We start from the raw sequence: 17739 nt of genomic DNA on the forward strand, positions 1-17739 counted from the left end.
AAAACACTCTAACGTATTTATTTTTTAATATTATAATTATCTTGCTAGTTTTATGAAATTTTAGCTTTAACTTTAAAAAAATAAACTGGTTAAAAACAATCAGCTCATAAATAAACGAAAATAAATTTGTGAAGTTAAGAGGATTACAATTTTCTAAACTTAAAAAAGAAAAGGAATATCTTTATTTTATTAATATCTTACGCCACTTTTCATCCCGTTTAATAAACCCACTTCTGGTTCTGATTCAATGAAAGCAAACACCTTTTGATTTATTTAAAGGAATAATAAAATAGGAAACACAGCACAGTCTCACACACGAAACGATGTAAACGCACTCCACCCTATTCGTCCAGGCTCTCCATTGGAGACTGGACATTTGCATTGGGGCCCCCTGCGGCGGCGTATGCCTTTTCCATGGTGGCCTGCGACTCCCGCTTCGGCGTGGTCCGCTTGTGTTGGGTGGTGAAGCTCACGGTGATTTTTCCGCTGCCCCGAACCGAGCACATGGGCGGTCGCAAAAGGGGAGTGGCCAGGCGACTGGCCGCCACCGACGACGGCGGATACTGCAACGGATCGGGCTTGGGTGTAGCATTGGCCTCCTTGCGGACATCAACCACCAGGGCTTCGCGCACAGAGTTCTCCTGGAACTGCTTGACCCGATCGCGCATGGCAGTCTCCCGTTTGATCTCCTTCTCGATCTCAGCTCGCCGTTTGTTCTCATACCGCTCCAGGGCCTTCTCATCCCTCTTTTTGTTCCGCTCCACGATCAAATCAGCGATCTCAAGCCGTTTCTGCAGAAGCGCCTCCTTGTCCAGCTTCTGAAACATCTCAGGCCAGAAGCCCTTTTCCTTCTTTACCAGAACAATACGGGCTTCGTTCTTAAAGATGCGGCAGAAGCTGCAAATAATCGACAGTTCGTTACGAAAAGGTTTTTAATATACAGTTTGAAGATATCGTTGATTTTAAGCATATATATATAGATTTGTTTCTTATTTTGGAAAGCCAAACGATATGAAACGATAAAGTACAAAGAAGACTTAAAATTGGTTAATATTTAGGAAAACGAAGCCATAGGTTAAGTTTTATTAATATACTTGTTTTATAAAAGAAAAAAAACATTTAAAGTTTCACTTTATCTCTCACTTTTTCAGTGAAAACATACTTTTTATAATAGTTCCTTATCATTTCTTTATTGCCCTTTTAACTGATCAGTTTTAAGCATCATCTCACCTGGCCATTTCGTCAATCTCATGGGCCAAATGACGCTCAAAGAAAATAGGTGGATTGTTGAATTTCAAATATTGCGGCAGGAGTACAACGTCAGGTTTGCGGGTCACCAGTCGATTGAGCTCGATGGAGATCTTGATGTCCTCCTCTGTCTGCGAAATCTGCACCATGATGGGTTGCTTCGGGTTCCTGTCCGTTTCCGCTGCTGTTGCCGTGGCTCTTCTGCTGCTGGTCCTCGACTGACAGTAGGCTGGAACTTATGTTTTGGGATTGGCCGGAACTGGGGACTTTACGACGACAACTACGACAGGGCCAACTACCCGCCCGACTGTTCACTTGCACCGCATGTTGGCAGTATTCCCCCTCGATTTAATTTGAATATTAACCGGGGTTCGAACTTCGAACCACCAAAACGAGCCGGCTGCGTTTCCCATCGACCAAACAACGATTGGTTGTTTGGGTCCCCCGGTCCGGGAACCAGGACTCGCTCAACTCCCTACCCACAGGCACACCTGTAACATTTCCAATGCATTTGCATTTTTCGGCAAGACAAGACACGGTGGCCTAGTCCAGGAGCAGCTCCGTACTCCCGGCTCCTAGCTCCCGCTCCTCTGATTGAATTAGTCGCAACTCCTGCACGCGAAACGAACTCCTATTTGCATAGGAATAGTCATCCATGAACAACAGCTCTCAGCGACATTGATTGGCAACGACTTACGGGTTTTTTACGCCTCTGACGCCTGTAGTCACACAACCTTTTATTTGCCTTATTTAACTCTTTTTTTGGGAACACGTGCAATGGCATGTTTTTGTAATTCGGTTTGTTCGAAGTAAGTACCTCCTCTAAATTTTTGTTTGACGCTCGACAGGTGCATGAGCCCGCATATTGATTTTTAATCTCCCAATGCTTTTTTATAATTAAAACATGTTAGAACTTTTTATGTCAATCCAAATATTTTAAAAAAAACGTTGTCTCCAGTCCCTTCCCTAACAAAATGGCCTTCTAACTATTATTATTAGGGACTTATAGTTTAGAATTATTTCAGTTCAGGTATCTTTATTGTCATCAATTGCATGACGATCGAATATTAAATTCCTATCTCTTGTTGAATCATTATAACAAGCGGAACATGAAAACAAATCGAAGATTGTTTTTAAACATAGAACGCATAGCTATGGAAACCAGCGATCAGCATTTGTGACCTTGTTAAAACTAATATTTACATAGATTTAAAAATGTTTACTTGTGACTTATAACTTTACGTTTAGTTTAGGAATCAATTCAAATAAAAGTGAACCATTATTTTACGTCAGTTTTTGAAAATTAAGATTATGTATGTATGTGCAACAGGTTACTATGGAGACAAAAAAACAAAAAACTACAAGATAATTTGATGTTTATGAGCTCTGCACGTTCAGTTATGGAATTAATAAGAATTACGGAAATAAATCTAATTACCATTTCCCCAATTGAGTACAAGCTATAAATGTTTTGATTTGCATTCTATTGGCCCTATTTCACAGCGTTTATTGAACTCTCTGGCAAGACCTTCGCCACTTTGCGTGGCTCCTTAATCGTGGTCTGGGGGCACTGCATTTCGCTCCAACCGACCGGAACCATGGGCACCCGGGTCCTCCGGGAATCGCTGGCATAGGCGATTACCACGCCGAGTTCATTTTCAGCGGTGCTCAGGAGGAAGGACTGGTCCAGTTGGTTAATGACTCTAGCCAGAATGACATCGCCCGGCTTGAAGGACTTGTAGATGTCCACGCGATCTTTCTCAGTCTCCCGCACATCTTCCTTGCGCAGGAGTCCTCGGTAGCTGCTCTCGAGCAGTACATTCCGCACACAGAAAATAGCGCACTTTACGAATTTGGGCGTTGTGACAAGAACTCTGGCTGTGACCACATCGCCGGTGGCCGGAATTGTTAGGTGGAAGCCTGGTTTATGCACACTGACCACCTGGCACTGCGATGGAGAAGTACTGATTAATTTGGTACATTGTTTACACAGCCAACTTACGTTTTCCCCGGACTCTTCGATGTTCACAATTCCCGACTTCGAGGCGTAGATGTAGCCATTCTGCTCGTAGGTGCCTATGCCCAAGACTATGTTGTCCTCGGTCCTGCAGAGACGCTCTCCAGGCAAACAGACTATAGTCTCTTCCTCCTGGCTACTCATTTCTAAGCCCGAAACAGCTTTTAATTTATAAAATAGCAAAATAACAAAGCCGTATCAACAACAAACAACACATGTGCAATTAGAGATGGCAATATTTTCGATGAAAATTGATTCGACATCACTATAATAGTGTGACCAGGTACTGTTAATGCAACCAGCTATTAACTTATTTCTACAATACTAAAACCTAATAATTTAAATGGTTTTCAAAAGCTTGATGATTTTCTTGAAATGAATTAGGAAAATTCAATGAAATCTTTTGTTTTTTCTAACTATTTAAAAACAAGATTAAACATCTCTTACTCTATTTTGTGGAGGGTGACACATAATTAACTGACACTTTTGTGTGGTGAACCCCAAGGGTTTTGGCCTTTTTCAACACTGCAAGTGAGCGTGTTTATGCCGGTGCCGCCAATAGTTATCTGTTTTCCTTAAACTTTTGTGTAATTTAATAAGATCTGCAAGATGCCCACTTCGAAACTGCATGCCAACATGAGCTACCGGGAGGTCATCCCAAAGAACCTCAGTCCGCCGGAGTGGATCGAAGTGAAGATAAACACGGGTGAGTTGTTTGCTAGATCGGCAGTGAATCTCCGTCTGACCCCTCATTTCGCACGCGAAATAGGAAACCAGAGCACTCTGCAGGATCTGAAGACCTCCGAAACATCCGGCGGATACTGCTACAAAAGCAGAAAGAACGTTCAGACCAGGAACCGCTTTATATATTGGTAAGTTACAGTGGAACTCCTAAATTCGGTTTCACCTGGATACTTCGTTTTAGGCGCGCCAACCAGGATGTGCTGGAACTATCGGAGGTCAGCTTGGACATCTCGCTGCAAAGAAATCACCTGCGCCTGCGATTCACCGACTCCGCCGTACTGAATGTTTCCCTCACGGAGCAGACCAAGTCCATTACCCTGCTCGTGGTCACGGTCAGCAGTGTGCATCGTTTTGTTTTCCCCCTGAAGATCGCTGGTCAGGATGTGACCAACAGTTCTCCCGAGGATCTGTTGTCCCAATCTATTTTCTACGACGTGAATGAGAAGATTAATGGGCCGGGCACTTTCTATGTGACGGATGGCTTTGGAACGATGCCCAATGTGGCGGTTTCGTATCTCTCACAAAATGCACAGGCGGCCTACTTTGCGGTGGCCTACCAAAACAAACTGCTGCTTCACATCATGAACTGCGTCACCGGTAACACGGTTACCCACGAAGTCAAGGAGCCACATCTGATGCCTCGTTTCCTATCGAATCTCAAGGGGGCCCTTACGTGAGTTGACTAATTTAGCTGAATAGCATATCCATTACGTATTTTTAATCATTTAGTGGCCGATCGGAAACGCTGGAGGCAGCTACATCAATGGCATTCAGCGAAATTGAAGAAGATGTTTATATTTTGGTCCTGTACCGTAATAATGAACTGCGTTTGTGGTCGGTGGATGGCCTGCAGACACTAGCCAGCATAAATTGCTCCACCGGATCGGGGCCTGGAGGCGTAGGAGCTCAGGGCCGTGAGTATAAGTATAGAATCGAATTAAATCGTATATAATATTTTTAAAATATTTTTTTATATACTTTTCCTCTTGCAGCCCAAAACAACCAGCTACGCAAGATAAGCGAAGAAAACTTCTGTCTTTTCCTGTCCCATGGTGCTCAATCGGAGTTTATTTGCGTGAGCATCGTGGCCGATGCCAACGAAGCCAGCGGTATCAATTTGGTGCAGAACTCGGTGGCGGCGCCCCAAATGGATCTTGTCGACTTTGATGCAACATCGTCGCACATCTGGGCCCTCTGGAGCAACGCCGAAGGAGATTTCCATGTCTCTGCAATTTACTTAGGATCAAATAACGCAATCAAATGGGTGTCCGCTGCTCTAGAACCCCCACCAGATCGCTATTGTCTCAGCATGGAGCAGGGAGTCGATCCCCGCGAGACTTACTGCTCATACATTTTTCACCCAGGTCGGTTTGACCGAAATGTGATTGCAAAGGCACTTTATGTGAGTATAAACCTAATGTAACGTTTCATAATGCTTTTATTATATGCTTTGATTTCCGTTTACAGATGTTCAGGCGGGTTAACATGCAATTCGATGTAAAGCAGCTTTCCATGTCAGTGCTTAAAGAGCAGGTGTGTCAGGCCGTCGAGGATGAAATCCAGAACGAACTGAAAGACTTTGTGGTCACCGACGAGGAGTACTTGGAAATATCCACGCGTCTGTGGGATCGCTTTTACTCGTGCTGCGAACAGTATCACATTAAGTTCTCCGAGCCCACAGGACTCGCGGTCCTCGGTGGCATGGATGCAGTCTGTTTGGTTAGGAGGCAATCCTTTGCACTTCTGCGCCCCTGCGAAGTGCTCGAGCACCTATTGCTCATTGGGGAGCACAATGAGGAAGTCGCCACCTACGTAGCCCCACTGTTTCGCAACGATCCCGAAATGGCAAAGGGTTTTGTTGACCTCATGAATGTGGTGACGCTGCTGGACAAGCTGATCTCGGAAGACATCAAAATCGATTTAGATAAACAGCTCTACCAGCGGGACCCGCCCATCGAGGTGATATCTAAGCTGGTGGCTAGAATCACTGTGGGCGATGATAATGGCCCTATGTTACCATCGAACTGTGTGAAGCAAATTCACCAGAAGCTGCAGGATATACCAAACCTTAAACCCGCTCTGGAAATGCTACTCGATGTGCTGTGTATGATTGATCCGGATGCACCTCCGCATGGTAAAATTCTGAAATATTTAAGGTTTAAATGTACTATTTCACATATAAATATATGTTCTCTGTTTCAGATTATTCCCTTTCCACACGCTTTTTGCAGCCATCAGGAGCTCTATTGGGCAGCGAGTATGGGCTTTCCATTTTGTCCGAAACAGTTAAACAAATGGCAATGATTCGGTTGGTTTAGAATAAGAATAACCTAATAATTAAGTTTATATTTATATTAATTTTTTATGTTTGAAATTTAGATTTTCGGTGTGTCGAAACCTTTTGGTATTGCAGTACATGGTATATGGCCAGGATGGAATGGACAGTGATAACATTTTAACGAACATCAGTTATCTGAACTCATATTACACATTAGTGTGGATTGCCGAGACGCCCATTTCATCAAATACCCCAGCTGGATTGTAAGAAAACTAAATTACTTTTATTGAGCTCTCTTAGATTTACCACAATTCTTTTAGTGAGGCCTCCATTCAACGATTGAGCCGAGCCCAACTGTTTAGTGGCTACACACGTCCATATTCCAGTCATTTGCGAAATCATGGTAATGACCAGACCACCTTGCTTAGGCTGTTCCTCCAATCTAAGGGTCTGTTCAGCGCCCTTTCCATGTTGCTGAAGACTGATAGTATGCAGCTGGAGTCGGAGCAATTGAACCTTCGCCAGACTTTGCTCCAGCTTGTGGGATTTATCAATAAGATGCTGTGTGTATAAGATTTTGATGTGCACAGAACCAAAGATTTGACTTTCCTTAATTTTTAAGATGGCCTGAGTCTCCTATTTACGTGTTTCCGGAATGGCTGTTTGGCACCTGCCACCATATCATTGTGCAGGACTATGTGCGCATTTTGTCCAGCTGGTGTTCTGTAAAAGCCCATGCCAGTAAGGATTTCTTTACTAATTTAAGTTTCCTATGTGTCTAATTTCAAATTTGCTTCTCCTAGGACGCTTTATGCTAGCGGTTTCGCTGTTGGATTGCGGTGAGGCCCACAAGGCCGTGCATCTTTTTCAACAAACAGCGCCGGGCGTTGTGGAGGATGACTTCCTCTTTGAGCACGTATTGAAGAACACACCGCTGTACAGCAAACTACAGGAGAGCGTATCACGAGGAGACAAAATTTCCGCTGAGGACAAAAAAGTGGCAATTGTTCACTACTATCTGAAGATTATTCAGCTCTTTGAGCAGCATTCCGCCCTGGACTACGTCATTGAATTAGCCCATATGGCCATGAGTGTGTTGCAGCGTGATGATCCTCAGTTGCCCATGTTCCAATCGATCGTGTTCAACAATCATCTTCAGTTGGGGCACTATGAGGAGGCCTATTACGCCTTAGTCTACAATGCCGACACTTCAAGGCGAAAGGATTGTCTTCGTCAGTTGGTCATAACGTTGTTCCAGAACAAATGCCTGCCCCTGCTCATGCAGTTTCCATATAGTGGATTGCAGGACGAATTCGAAAGCATTGTAGAATCCCGCGCACGGTCAATGAGCATCGATCAGAACGACGTCTATAACTTTTTGTACGCATTCCATACAAACAAGGGAAATATGAGAAAAGGTTTGTACAGAAAATAATGTATTCTATTATTCAGCTAATGTAATAGTTCTCCCCAAACAGCTGCTACAGTTATGTACGAGCAGGCGATGCGCTTTCAAGTAGACAGTGATGCCCCAAACGCGCTGGAAAAGCGGTGCTCTTCGCTCTTGATTTGCCTGAACTGTTTGCACTTGGTAGACATCCGCTACAGGTGGATTGCCAAGCCCACTATTGGCGACGAAAGGGTGGCTGCCATAGATCAGGATAATGACGATGGTGAGCCAAAGGCGGATGAGGATAAAAATGGCCCGGAGGTGGTTGTTCTAGAGCTAGGCGATATCCGAAGGGAACTGGTGCATGCGGAGGCCTTACATGAGCTCTCACACTATCGCAAAGATGCCGCTGCCTATGAGCGAGCTTCGCCAGAGGAGTTATCTTATCTGCTGGCCAGCTGTGGGTTGTACACGGCCGCTCTGAAACTTTCGCGTGGCCACTCCTTCTCTGTGCTCCCGATATTCGAAAGTCTAACAGTGGCTTGTGTCACTGCCACAGAGGACAAGAGCGTGGATGCCTGGAATTGGCTGCAAAACAACGATATGGCAGGTGGGGAATCTTTTAAGACTTAATTCTCACATACAATCCAAATGTTCCTAATCATCTTCTTTGTTATCCCAGATCTTCCTCATCGAAGTAATGCTGCCGATATGGCCTGGACTTTGCTTCAGAAACTGGTTGTGGATAATGAGGCAAAGGACTCAACTTCAATAAGGAAGAGCGTGGTTCAAAGGCTCCTCGTCCTGAATGCATTTGTGCCGCAATGGCTGATAGATTCCTACAAGTTATCCCATTCCCGGGAGCTACTCCAACTGTTTGTTAAGCATAACCGCCTGCTGGAAGCCGCCGATCTGGGCTGTGAAATGATCGCCGGCATGCTGGGAGCCGGCAGCGAATACTTCGACTTTAAGCATTCGGTTAACGTAACAAACCCCCAACTCTCCTTCCCCATCAACACGATCGATCTGCTGCTCCACGCACTTAAGATTAATGGCAAGGAGGACATTGAATATGAAATGGTAATGACTTTTAAAGTTGGTTAAGCCGTTATATAAAATATTAAATTATTGCCGTTTTAGGCGTATGTCAAACTGGAGGAAGAGGTCCACAGGTATGTCGATACCGTGAAGCGTACCACCGAGGACAAGATAAGTTTGGCCATTCTGCAAAATCGAGAGGAACGACAGCAGCAACTACTTCATTAGATTGTTTTATTCAATTTATTTGATAAGTTTTTGGAATTAAATCCTAACATTTTTGTGAATATGAACTCGTTAAAAATCGTCCGTCATGACCAGCTCAGACAGGAACTTTTTATAGATGTTCATAAACTGAGCTACAAACGCCTCAAGATGAAAAATGTGTTTGGCACCTGCCTGCATCCGGTGCTCATACTCGGTGGCAAACTCCAGCGTCTTCGCTTTAATGGACATATCACAGTTGTTCACCAGCTGCTCGACCAGGCCGCGGAATATAAGATTGGGTGGAACGCCCTGGATAAGCAGTTCGTAAAGGCGTTCGCGGATCTTTTCCAACTTTGCAGGCGTTTGCTCGCTGATTATCTGGGCGGCTGTCTCTCGTAGAAAGACCTGCCAATCTAGGTCAGGAATCTCCTGGTTGGCGGTGAACGGCGCTTTGGCAACCTTCGCGGCCTCCAGCATCAGTAGAGCGCGTCTGAGATTACGCTCAGACTTTTCCACCACTCGCTTGGCCAGTTCCATGGGCAGTGCGAGGCCTTCCCGCTTGCAGGTGTTCTGCAAGATGGAAACGATCTCCGTTTCGTTGGGTGCGGCCACCCGGATGCCCAGGCATCGCGACCGAATGGCGGGAATGATGCGGGATGTGGAGTTTACCGAAATAATGATTCGGCACGTGGCAACGTACTTCTCCATGGTGCGGCGCAAGGCGTGCTGGGCATCTTTCGTAAGCTCGTCGCCCTCGGAGATGACGATCACCTTGAATTCCCGCTGGCCGCTAATTTCTATCTGGTGTGTCTGGGCGACTTGCTTAATTAGATCGATCACCACCGTTCGGTCGTACATCCCGGCGTCGGAGGGGTTGACCTCCAGGTGGTAGTTGCTGCTGACCGTCATCACCTCGACCTTGCGGTTGGAGGGTGTGGTGAACGTCATGGTCTCGCTCCTTAGGCGTTCCACGCCGGATCCGTACATCTCCCTCAGCAGGCACATGATGCGGGTCTTCTTCCCGGCACCAGAAGGTCCGTAGAACATGAGATGCGGAAAGTCGCTCTGCTTGCACAAGTTGCGCAGGTTCTCAGCCTGTTCCTGTTTGGGGAAACGCAAAAAATAATTTATTGAAACGCAGGTCAATACAAGCTACCCAGTCTTATCAGCAAATCGATTCGACTGTTCCTTGCTACTTACTTTGTGGAAATCCAACTTGGACAGTTCCCGGGGACGGTATTTATCCACCCAAAGTGCCATTATGCCTCTGCATGCAAGAGTATTGCTAAACTAAACAAAACAATTTAATGCAACGCGCGCCTTTTTGCACAAATGCTGCCAGATAAAAACGAAATCGATTCCAAATCGATAGATCGATGATTTAAATTATAACCTGTTCAGACTGGCGCTTGTGCAACAGCGCAAGTTCTATAACAGCAATTTTGTCTCTCATTAGAAGTAGCTGCGACAGAAGAAGGAAGATAGTAAGTAATCTTAAAAAAGTACTATCTCTAAAAAATAAAATAATACAAAAAAAAAAAATATATATATATATAACAAATGATACTGTTAAAGCGTTCAGTGTAATGTGGGCCCTAAAATATAATTATTTGAACATTCAATAAGCACTTTGGGGTGTCCATATATTCGTAGTCTGTACTGACGATTTTTGACCCCTCTGCCCAACATGAAAAAATTATTTGTGAATTATGTTTGTTTTACATAATTTTTCAAAAAATCACTGTTACTTTACTAATCGTGATTTATTACTGGTAACAGCCCGCGAGAAAAAATAACTGCTCCTGAAACATATTTATGCATAAAATTAAAACAGATGTACATGTTTTGTCCGACGGTTGCCGCTTCCTCGACATTGCTAGTGACTTCGTTAAAAAAAAATTCTATTGGTAAGGATCAGGTTAGAAAAAATTTGTATTGGTAAGGATCAGGTTATGGCAGTGGTGACGGACAATGGCGCAAATATGGTTAAAGCCATATACAACAGTTTTGAAAAAGCCCACCATATCCCATGTTTCGCGCACACTTTAAATTTAGGATGTTTATCGCAAAGTGCTGCACTTTAGTTAAAGCACAGCGGAAAAGCTAAAGAAAATTTGCACCAGCTGCAGCTTTTCGCTGGCATCCCAGAGGAAAATGCTTTGAAGGTGCTCTTACATGTAAAAACCAGATGGAATTCAACATTTTATATGCTGGCGCGCCTAATAAAATTAATTTCGTACATCGGGCAAGTGGTATTACATTTTTCTGATGCCCCGCAAATGATTTCCACGAAAGACAAGGATGAAATAATTAAAATTATTGCGTTGCTTAAACCATTGGAAGCCATGACCCCTCAGATTTAGCTACTTTAAGCCAAGTGATACTAATTACACATTGTGGGCGCGAGCAAATAATCTGGGTATTTTGCACGTCACCCACCGGCAGTAAGCTGAAGACGACAATATTGGAGGAGTTCGATCGGCAATTTGGAACAATCGAGCTGCATTAACTTTGCTGGACCCGCGCTTCAAAAAAATACACTTTCAAAATGCTTCGGCCTTAGCTTCCATTATAAAAAATGTAAGAAAAGAATTGACAGCATTTTCACAAATATATGAAAGCCTTGGAAGTGTTAGTGACCGGTCATCTACTGGCGAAGCAGAATTTGACCTAGGGGCAAATTCAAGACGAGCTAAGCAATTTTTTAAATTCTTCTGTATTGGAGCTAAAACGCAACGTTGTCATCATATATATACTAAGCTTTATGTTATAGCTTGCCAGTATTGCTTGCTCATTGGCACTTAAATACTGTCAGAGCGTTTTTTTTAGGGCGTGTGCACTGGCTACCGCGAAAAGAAACGGATTGGCGACATTACGTATGTCTAAAATACTGTTCCTTAATTCATTATTGAGTAAATTAAAAACATATTATTTACTTGTTTATTATTGTTACAGTTGCATTACATTCACATTTAAAAATTGCAGCTTGGAGCATATGAAATAATCATTTGATTAATTGGTTATTTTCATTTTTCTTCGATTAATTGCAATTAATAATCGCGCGGTTTCCATTAATTTTATTAGATAATCGATTAATGAATATTTTTTGCCATCACTGGGAAAATCTAAATGAAACTGGTCCAAGCCGAAGTGTGACCAGTCGTGTACCTTTGCCGTGAGATTCGGTATTCTGCGTAGAAAAAGCGACGACCTTACTACATCTATAGTTTTTTTTAGTCGCAAAACTTAAGTATATTAAAAGTTAGAAATTCGCTAAATTGCACTCCACAAAACTCGCCACGAGTAAGCATGGAGAACGGAGTGGAACACGGTGTTGACGAGGCCGGCGAAAACCAGATGGTGAGCAGCTCCGACGGCGAAGGCGACTGCGATGGCGATGGTGAAGTGGAGGGGGAGGTGCTGCAGCTGCCGCAAATAACAAACGATTGTGTGGGGCTGCCGGCGGAGGAGGGGGAGCGAGCACTAGAGGCGACGGAGGCCAGAGACGCCACTCCGGACTCAGGACCACCGCCCCTGGACGGAACAGCACCTGGGGCCACGCTGGATGAAAACCTGTGCGACAAGGATGTGGACAGCGATGCTGGCGACGAGGACAACGACGATGAGGTAAGTGAAATACCTTATGTACAATTCGAATAGTCAAGATTCCCCGTAAATCCCTACCAGACCAAGGAGAACTACGAGGGGTTCAATGGCACCGGACGCACCGTCACCCTGCAAACGCTGATGGCCGCCAATGTGCTGCAGCCCGGCGTCGGACTGATGACAATCGAATATCTGGGCCAGAAATTTGTCGGAGATCTGCTGGCCGACGGCAAGATAAAATCCCATGAGACTGAGACCATATTTCTTACGCCTAGTGCTTGGGCAATGCACTGCAAGCGGATTATCAATCCGGAAAAGAAGAGCGGCTGCGGTTGGGCCTCGGTCAAGTACAAGGGCAAGAAGCTGGACGCCTACAAGAACACCTATCTGCGCAAGTGCGCCCTGCAAAAGGAGACGCCGCTCGACGATTGTGACCTGGGTATGCAAGGAGCACCTGCTATTTCCTTATAATCCGTGCTAATGCCATTGAATTCACAGATGCCGACCGAAAGTCGGACTCCCCGGAGATTGTCGTCAAGCGAACAGTTTTCGCACATAATACCGTATCGAATCGAAATGTAGTTCAGTAAGTAAACCAATTGCAACCTGAATATAAAGGGGGTGGTTTCGCAGAAATATAAATAGAGGAAATAGAAAAATACCCGCTATTGTCAAAATATTTTATCGCAAAACAAATGTATTTTTCATTTCATGTTTGAGTTGCCTATTTATGCCTAACTAGGCAAGAGCCTTATTTTTAAAAATTTATATATAGTTATTCTGTGTTCTGTAATTAATATGGTTGGTATCCGAACCCATTCCTCTTCACCCACAGCGACGCCAACATGCTAATTGAATCCGTGCCGTTTACTTCGGTGGGCAAACTGCAGCCTTTTCTCATCACAGTCAACTCTTCTGCCCTTTTGCTGGCAGACTTCCACTGCCATTTGACGGTACGCGAGGTGTGCGGGTATCTGGGGGGAACCTGGGACATGAATACACACAGTGAGTCCGGCTCGGTTTGCGATATTCCATGCATATGCATTGCCTACATGTTTGCTCATTTCAGCTCTATCCATCACCAAGACATATCCTTGTCGCAGCACACGCTTCGATCGACAGCGAGCCGGCGAAGTGGAGCGTGACATACAGAAGATGATGATTCAGGATCAGCTGCTGTTGGTTGGTTGGTATCATTCCCATCCGAAGTTCCAAGCAGAGCCCACGCTCCGCGATTGCGACTCTCAGTTGGATTATCAGATTCGAATGCGCGGGGCCAGCGATCTCACCTACACGCCCTGTGTCTCCCTAATTATCTGTAAGTTTATTCGAGTGACTTAAAATATTTTCTGACTATTTAATATTAGAGGTTTATAGTATAATGTAACCTTAATCTTTATTTGCTGCTCCTAACATTTTTGAAACATTTTCTTTGCAGCACCTTACTACGATGAAAATCCTACGCTGGAGTCGGTAGTGAAGTGCATTTGGATCGTTCCGCCCAACGAGAACAGGCAAGCACAGGAGTATGGCCGACCTATGCTGATGCAGTATTCAGTGTTGCCCGACAAGGAGATTCCCGAGGAGGTCCGCTCCGAAATCCAGCTTTGTGTGGACTACTATTCGCAGTACCGAAGCGAAGTGGTCAAGTTCCGGAACATCTATAACAACGACGTGACCTACAACGAGAAGCTTAAAAATACGCTCTACCCGAAATTTCCCTCCAAACAGAGCGACAAAGCCTTGTGGAATTGGATCTGCGCGGTATTGGATTGTGAGCAGGAAGACGACTTCATTCCACCCAAAACCATAAAGATCATCGATAATGACGAGCTGGAAGTAAAGGAGGAAGACAAACCTGTTGTCCTTATGGATCTTAGCAGTGATGTGAAGCTAAATCCACCTAAAGAGGAAATATTCAGTGAGACAATCAGCCCGTTGGAGGACAGTGCAAGAAAGACAGAGGAGGAATCCAACACCCAGGCGGAGCAGAAAGCAAGTGAGCTGAAGGTGATGTCACTACAGGAGCAGCTATGTATGCCGTCCGGACTGAATATGAACCCGGTCCGAATGCTTTCTCCTCTGGCCACCCCCAATCCCACAAGTCATCCGTCAGTGCTGCCCAATTTGGTGGCTCCAACTTTGCCAGCAGCCACAAGTCAGCTGCTTCCACCACAGATGCCCGCGACTAACGTACCACCAGCCATCCCACCAGTTGTATCGACTTCTGCTCTGACCTCCGCTTTGAGTGCCTCGCCAAGGGACAGTCCCATCACAATTCAATCGAACTCCGCCAGTCCCGCCAAGTTTGAGGTTCCTGTGAGGGCGTCACCATCGCCAGCGAAATCGGACGCCTCGTCCCATGCCTCCACATCCCGCACCCGTAATTCTCCAGCGCCCAGTCCGGGAAAGTTCAGTGTAAGCGATATTGCCCGGAATAGTCCCAGCATTACGCCCAATAAGTACGAGGCAGCCGCAGCTGCTCTGGTTCCTCCAGCGGCAGCTTGCCTGCCCACGGCCAACGATCTAATGGCTGCCAGTTTGGCTCAGCTGGCAGGGCAGCTCCCTCCGAACTTCCTTCAAGGCGATTTGGCAGCTCTCTTCCAGCAACAACGCAAGGACTACGGCAGTTCATCTCTTAATCAGCTGGCGGCGGCAGCAGCCAAGGTTGGTGGCTCCAAACAAAGCAATGCCAATGCTTCCTCCGGTCTGAATGATCCCAATGTTGCAGCTGCTGTGGCTGCCTACTCAAATAGTTTCAATATGCCGCTGCCCACTGGAGTAGGAATTGGCGGAGGAGGAAATAGCAATGCCCACAGCAGCAGCAAGTCTAAATCGGAACGATCATCGAAGTCCTCCTCCTCTTCCTCGTCATCGAACTCCAGCTCGACCTCAAATTCGTATAAAACAAAATTAATGAAGGAGCTAGACGAATTAAAAAACGATCCACTTAAGATGAGCGAGCTCATCCGTTCGCCAGAATATGCAGCACTGCTTCTCCAGCAAGCAGAAGCTCTGGGAGCCACCACTCTGGGCACCCTGGGCTTTGGATCAGACTACAGCTATCTAACAGGTGCGGGATTGGGAGTACCGGCTGCTAATGCTCTGACCGGTAGTCAACCCTCCAATTCTTCTTCTGGGAAGTCATCGAAGTCTTCTCCAGCGGCAGCTGCGGCGGCAGCACTCAGTGCCGACTATAATAACTTAATCCAGGCATCTAAGCTGCTGGGTTACGACTCTTACATGCAGCAGAGCAAGCAAAGCAACGACCTCAACGCGTTCCTGCAGCAACAAATGGCAGCGGTGGCCGCCGCCTCGATTCCACCCCCCACCCCCTCAAGTGGCAATTCCAGCAGCAGTTCATCCAAGAAGCAACAACAGCAACAGTTGCAGCAGCACCATCAGCAACAGCAGCAGCAACAACAACAGCAGGCAGCTGCACAGGCTGACTACACGGCATTGTTGCAGACCTACACTAAATTGTTTGATCCCAACAACCAATTTGCTGCGGCGATGACGTCTAACAAGCACATGGCAGGAGCCCACAATGAGCTCTCCGCCCTTCTGTCATCGGGAGTGGGTGTGTCAGGGGGTGCAGGCGGAGGTGGATCAAAGAATAAGCAGAAGGATATACAAAGCGATATGCTAAACCAGCTGTTGCAACTGGAGAAGCAGGACTCGGAGATCAAGGCTTTGCTGTATCGGCAAAATAAAGCTGCCGCCGATTTAGATGCCCTTTTTGCCACGCCCTCTGGAGCTGTTGTGGGAGCCGGGTCGTCGGCGAATGCCATGAAGTCTGGAAGCTCGTCAGGCAACGCTGGGGTGTCCGGTATTTCATCTCCCTCTTCCCTATCCAACCAAGCTGCTTACTATAATGCCTTGGCGCAGGAAAAAATGCAGGATTATGCGGCCTTTTTCCAGCAGCAGCATGGCAAATACGGCATACCCGATCCACTGTCTAAAACCACACTGGCGGCTAATAACATGTTCATGACTCCATCGGCTTTGTTCAAGATTCAGCAGGAATCTCTGTCAGCCATGATGATGAAGCCACCCAAATCCACGACGCCTTCTTCGGCACGTACACGGGAATCATCGGCCTCTCCAGCTTTAGAGCGATTGACGCCCACCAAGTCGGCTAACAGTGGAGGAAGCGGAGGCGGAGGCAACAACTCAAACTCTGGCGGCAAGTACAACTTCAGTGCAGTGGACCTGGCCATCTCAAGTGTGCCCTCGAACACACCATCGCCGGCACCCTCAGATGGAAGCAGTAGTTCTTCGCATCGACGGCCGTCGCCGGACATAAGCCGCCTCTACGGAGAGCTGGCACCCCCCGGAGCACTCCTCGGCAGTGGTGGAGTGCCCAAAAAACGCATGGAGTTCGCCTCGGTAGCGGATTTGGCTGCTCCGCCACCGGCCAAGATGCCCAAAAACAGCATGGGTGATGATATCCTGAACCTTTCGCACGACTAGGACAGCTGAAATGGAATCCTTGCCAGCGCAATTGCAGTCGCAGTATTTTTCCAACAGTATATATTCCCATACGTAATGTCGCCTAGCATCCATAGCAGACCAGTGTCCGTCATTTTAATCGCCCACTCAGTATCTTTCGGAGCAAATATTTTACTTTATTTTTCCATACTTCTTATTTAAGTTTTCTTTTTGTTAAGTGTAAAGTTCATAAATCAGAATTGTAACTCTGATTGCCAGCAATTTACAAACATTTATTTTTCACAAATAGCTTGGATTATGTTCTACAACCAGATATGCCGTGCATATCTCAATTAAAGTACTCTTTATGATCCGTAAAGATTACGTCAGTCCTACGAGTGAATCTCCGCTTTTACTCACCTCACGAGCGCTGTATGTCCTTAAACGTTTAATTTAATGTACTCGTCGTACTAATTTAGGTTTAATTACCGTATAAAAGTACTTTAAGTATTTTAATATACAGACAGCGCACACACCAACTGTATTGTATTGCCTACCGTATTAACTGTAACTTTGAATCTTTGCCGCAATAAATTAAACGACTAGTTACTTAGTTTACAAAACGTTTTTCAATTCTTTGGTGAGCTAGGAAAGCATAGTTGTTCTTGAGTATTATTAAGCTGTAAAATGGGTGATTTACTTATCAAAGGTATAAACAATATTTTAATTTTTAACAAGTCAGATATAGGTGGGTGTTTGACTATTTTTAAATAGGTTTAC

General features: G+C 45.5%; 5 protein-coding genes across 5 annotated transcripts; 2 read left to right on the forward strand and 3 right to left on the reverse strand.

The window, feature by feature from the left end:
* Window positions 1–237: 237 nt before the first annotated feature.
* Window positions 238–1566, reverse strand: LOC108033483 (dynein axonemal assembly factor 4). The gene is made up of 2 exons (XM_017107822.3): window positions 1231–1566; window positions 238–897 (listed from the first exon to the last, which is right to left on the reverse strand). Exons 1-2 carry the CDS (start codon window positions 1395–1397, stop codon window positions 342–344), a joined length of 723 nt encoding a protein of 240 aa, XP_016963311.1. The 5' UTR covers window positions 1398–1566; the 3' UTR covers window positions 238–341.
* A 1149-nt stretch (window positions 1567–2715) lies between these two features.
* Window positions 2716–3502, reverse strand: LOC108033362 (exosome complex component CSL4). The gene is made up of 2 exons (XM_017107673.3): window positions 3251–3502; window positions 2716–3196 (listed from the first exon to the last, which is right to left on the reverse strand). Exons 1-2 carry the CDS (start codon window positions 3407–3409, stop codon window positions 2741–2743), a joined length of 615 nt encoding a protein of 204 aa, XP_016963162.1. The 5' UTR covers window positions 3410–3502; the 3' UTR covers window positions 2716–2740.
* A 281-nt stretch (window positions 3503–3783) lies between these two features.
* Window positions 3784–9002, forward strand: LOC108033982 (nuclear pore complex protein Nup160 homolog). Its single transcript, XM_017108706.2, has 14 exons — window positions 3784–3971; window positions 4035–4137; window positions 4191–4682; window positions 4739–4923; window positions 5002–5411; window positions 5477–6143; window positions 6212–6317; window positions 6389–6550; window positions 6608–6850; window positions 6910–7028; window positions 7091–7705; window positions 7766–8287; window positions 8360–8757; window positions 8818–9002. The coding sequence occupies exons 1-14, from the start codon at window positions 3875–3877 to the stop codon at window positions 8941–8943; spliced, it is 4245 nt and encodes a 1414-aa protein (XP_016964195.1). The 5' UTR covers window positions 3784–3874; the 3' UTR covers window positions 8944–9002.
* LOC108033983 (replication factor C subunit 3) lies at window positions 8933–10281 on the reverse strand. Its single transcript, XM_017108707.3, has 2 exons — window positions 10123–10281; window positions 8933–10023 (listed from the first exon to the last, which is right to left on the reverse strand). Exons 1-2 carry the CDS (start codon window positions 10180–10182, stop codon window positions 9013–9015), a joined length of 1071 nt encoding a protein of 356 aa, XP_016964196.1. The 5' UTR covers window positions 10183–10281; the 3' UTR covers window positions 8933–9012.
* A 1815-nt stretch (window positions 10282–12096) lies between these two features.
* Window positions 12097–17582, forward strand: LOC108033976 (MPN domain-containing protein CG4751). Its single transcript, XM_017108694.3, has 6 exons — window positions 12097–12549; window positions 12610–12967; window positions 13027–13114; window positions 13364–13533; window positions 13598–13846; window positions 13967–17582. The coding sequence occupies exons 1-6, from the start codon at window positions 12232–12234 to the stop codon at window positions 16999–17001; spliced, it is 4218 nt and encodes a 1405-aa protein (XP_016964183.1). The 5' UTR covers window positions 12097–12231; the 3' UTR covers window positions 17002–17582.
* The last annotated feature ends 157 nt before the right edge of the window (window positions 17583–17739 follow it).

This window comes from Drosophila biarmipes, chromosome 2L, assembly GCF_025231255.1.
Source record: "Drosophila biarmipes strain raj3 chromosome 2L, RU_DBia_V1.1, whole genome shotgun sequence".
Lineage (NCBI taxonomy): Eukaryota > Metazoa > Arthropoda > Insecta > Diptera > Drosophilidae > Drosophila > Drosophila biarmipes.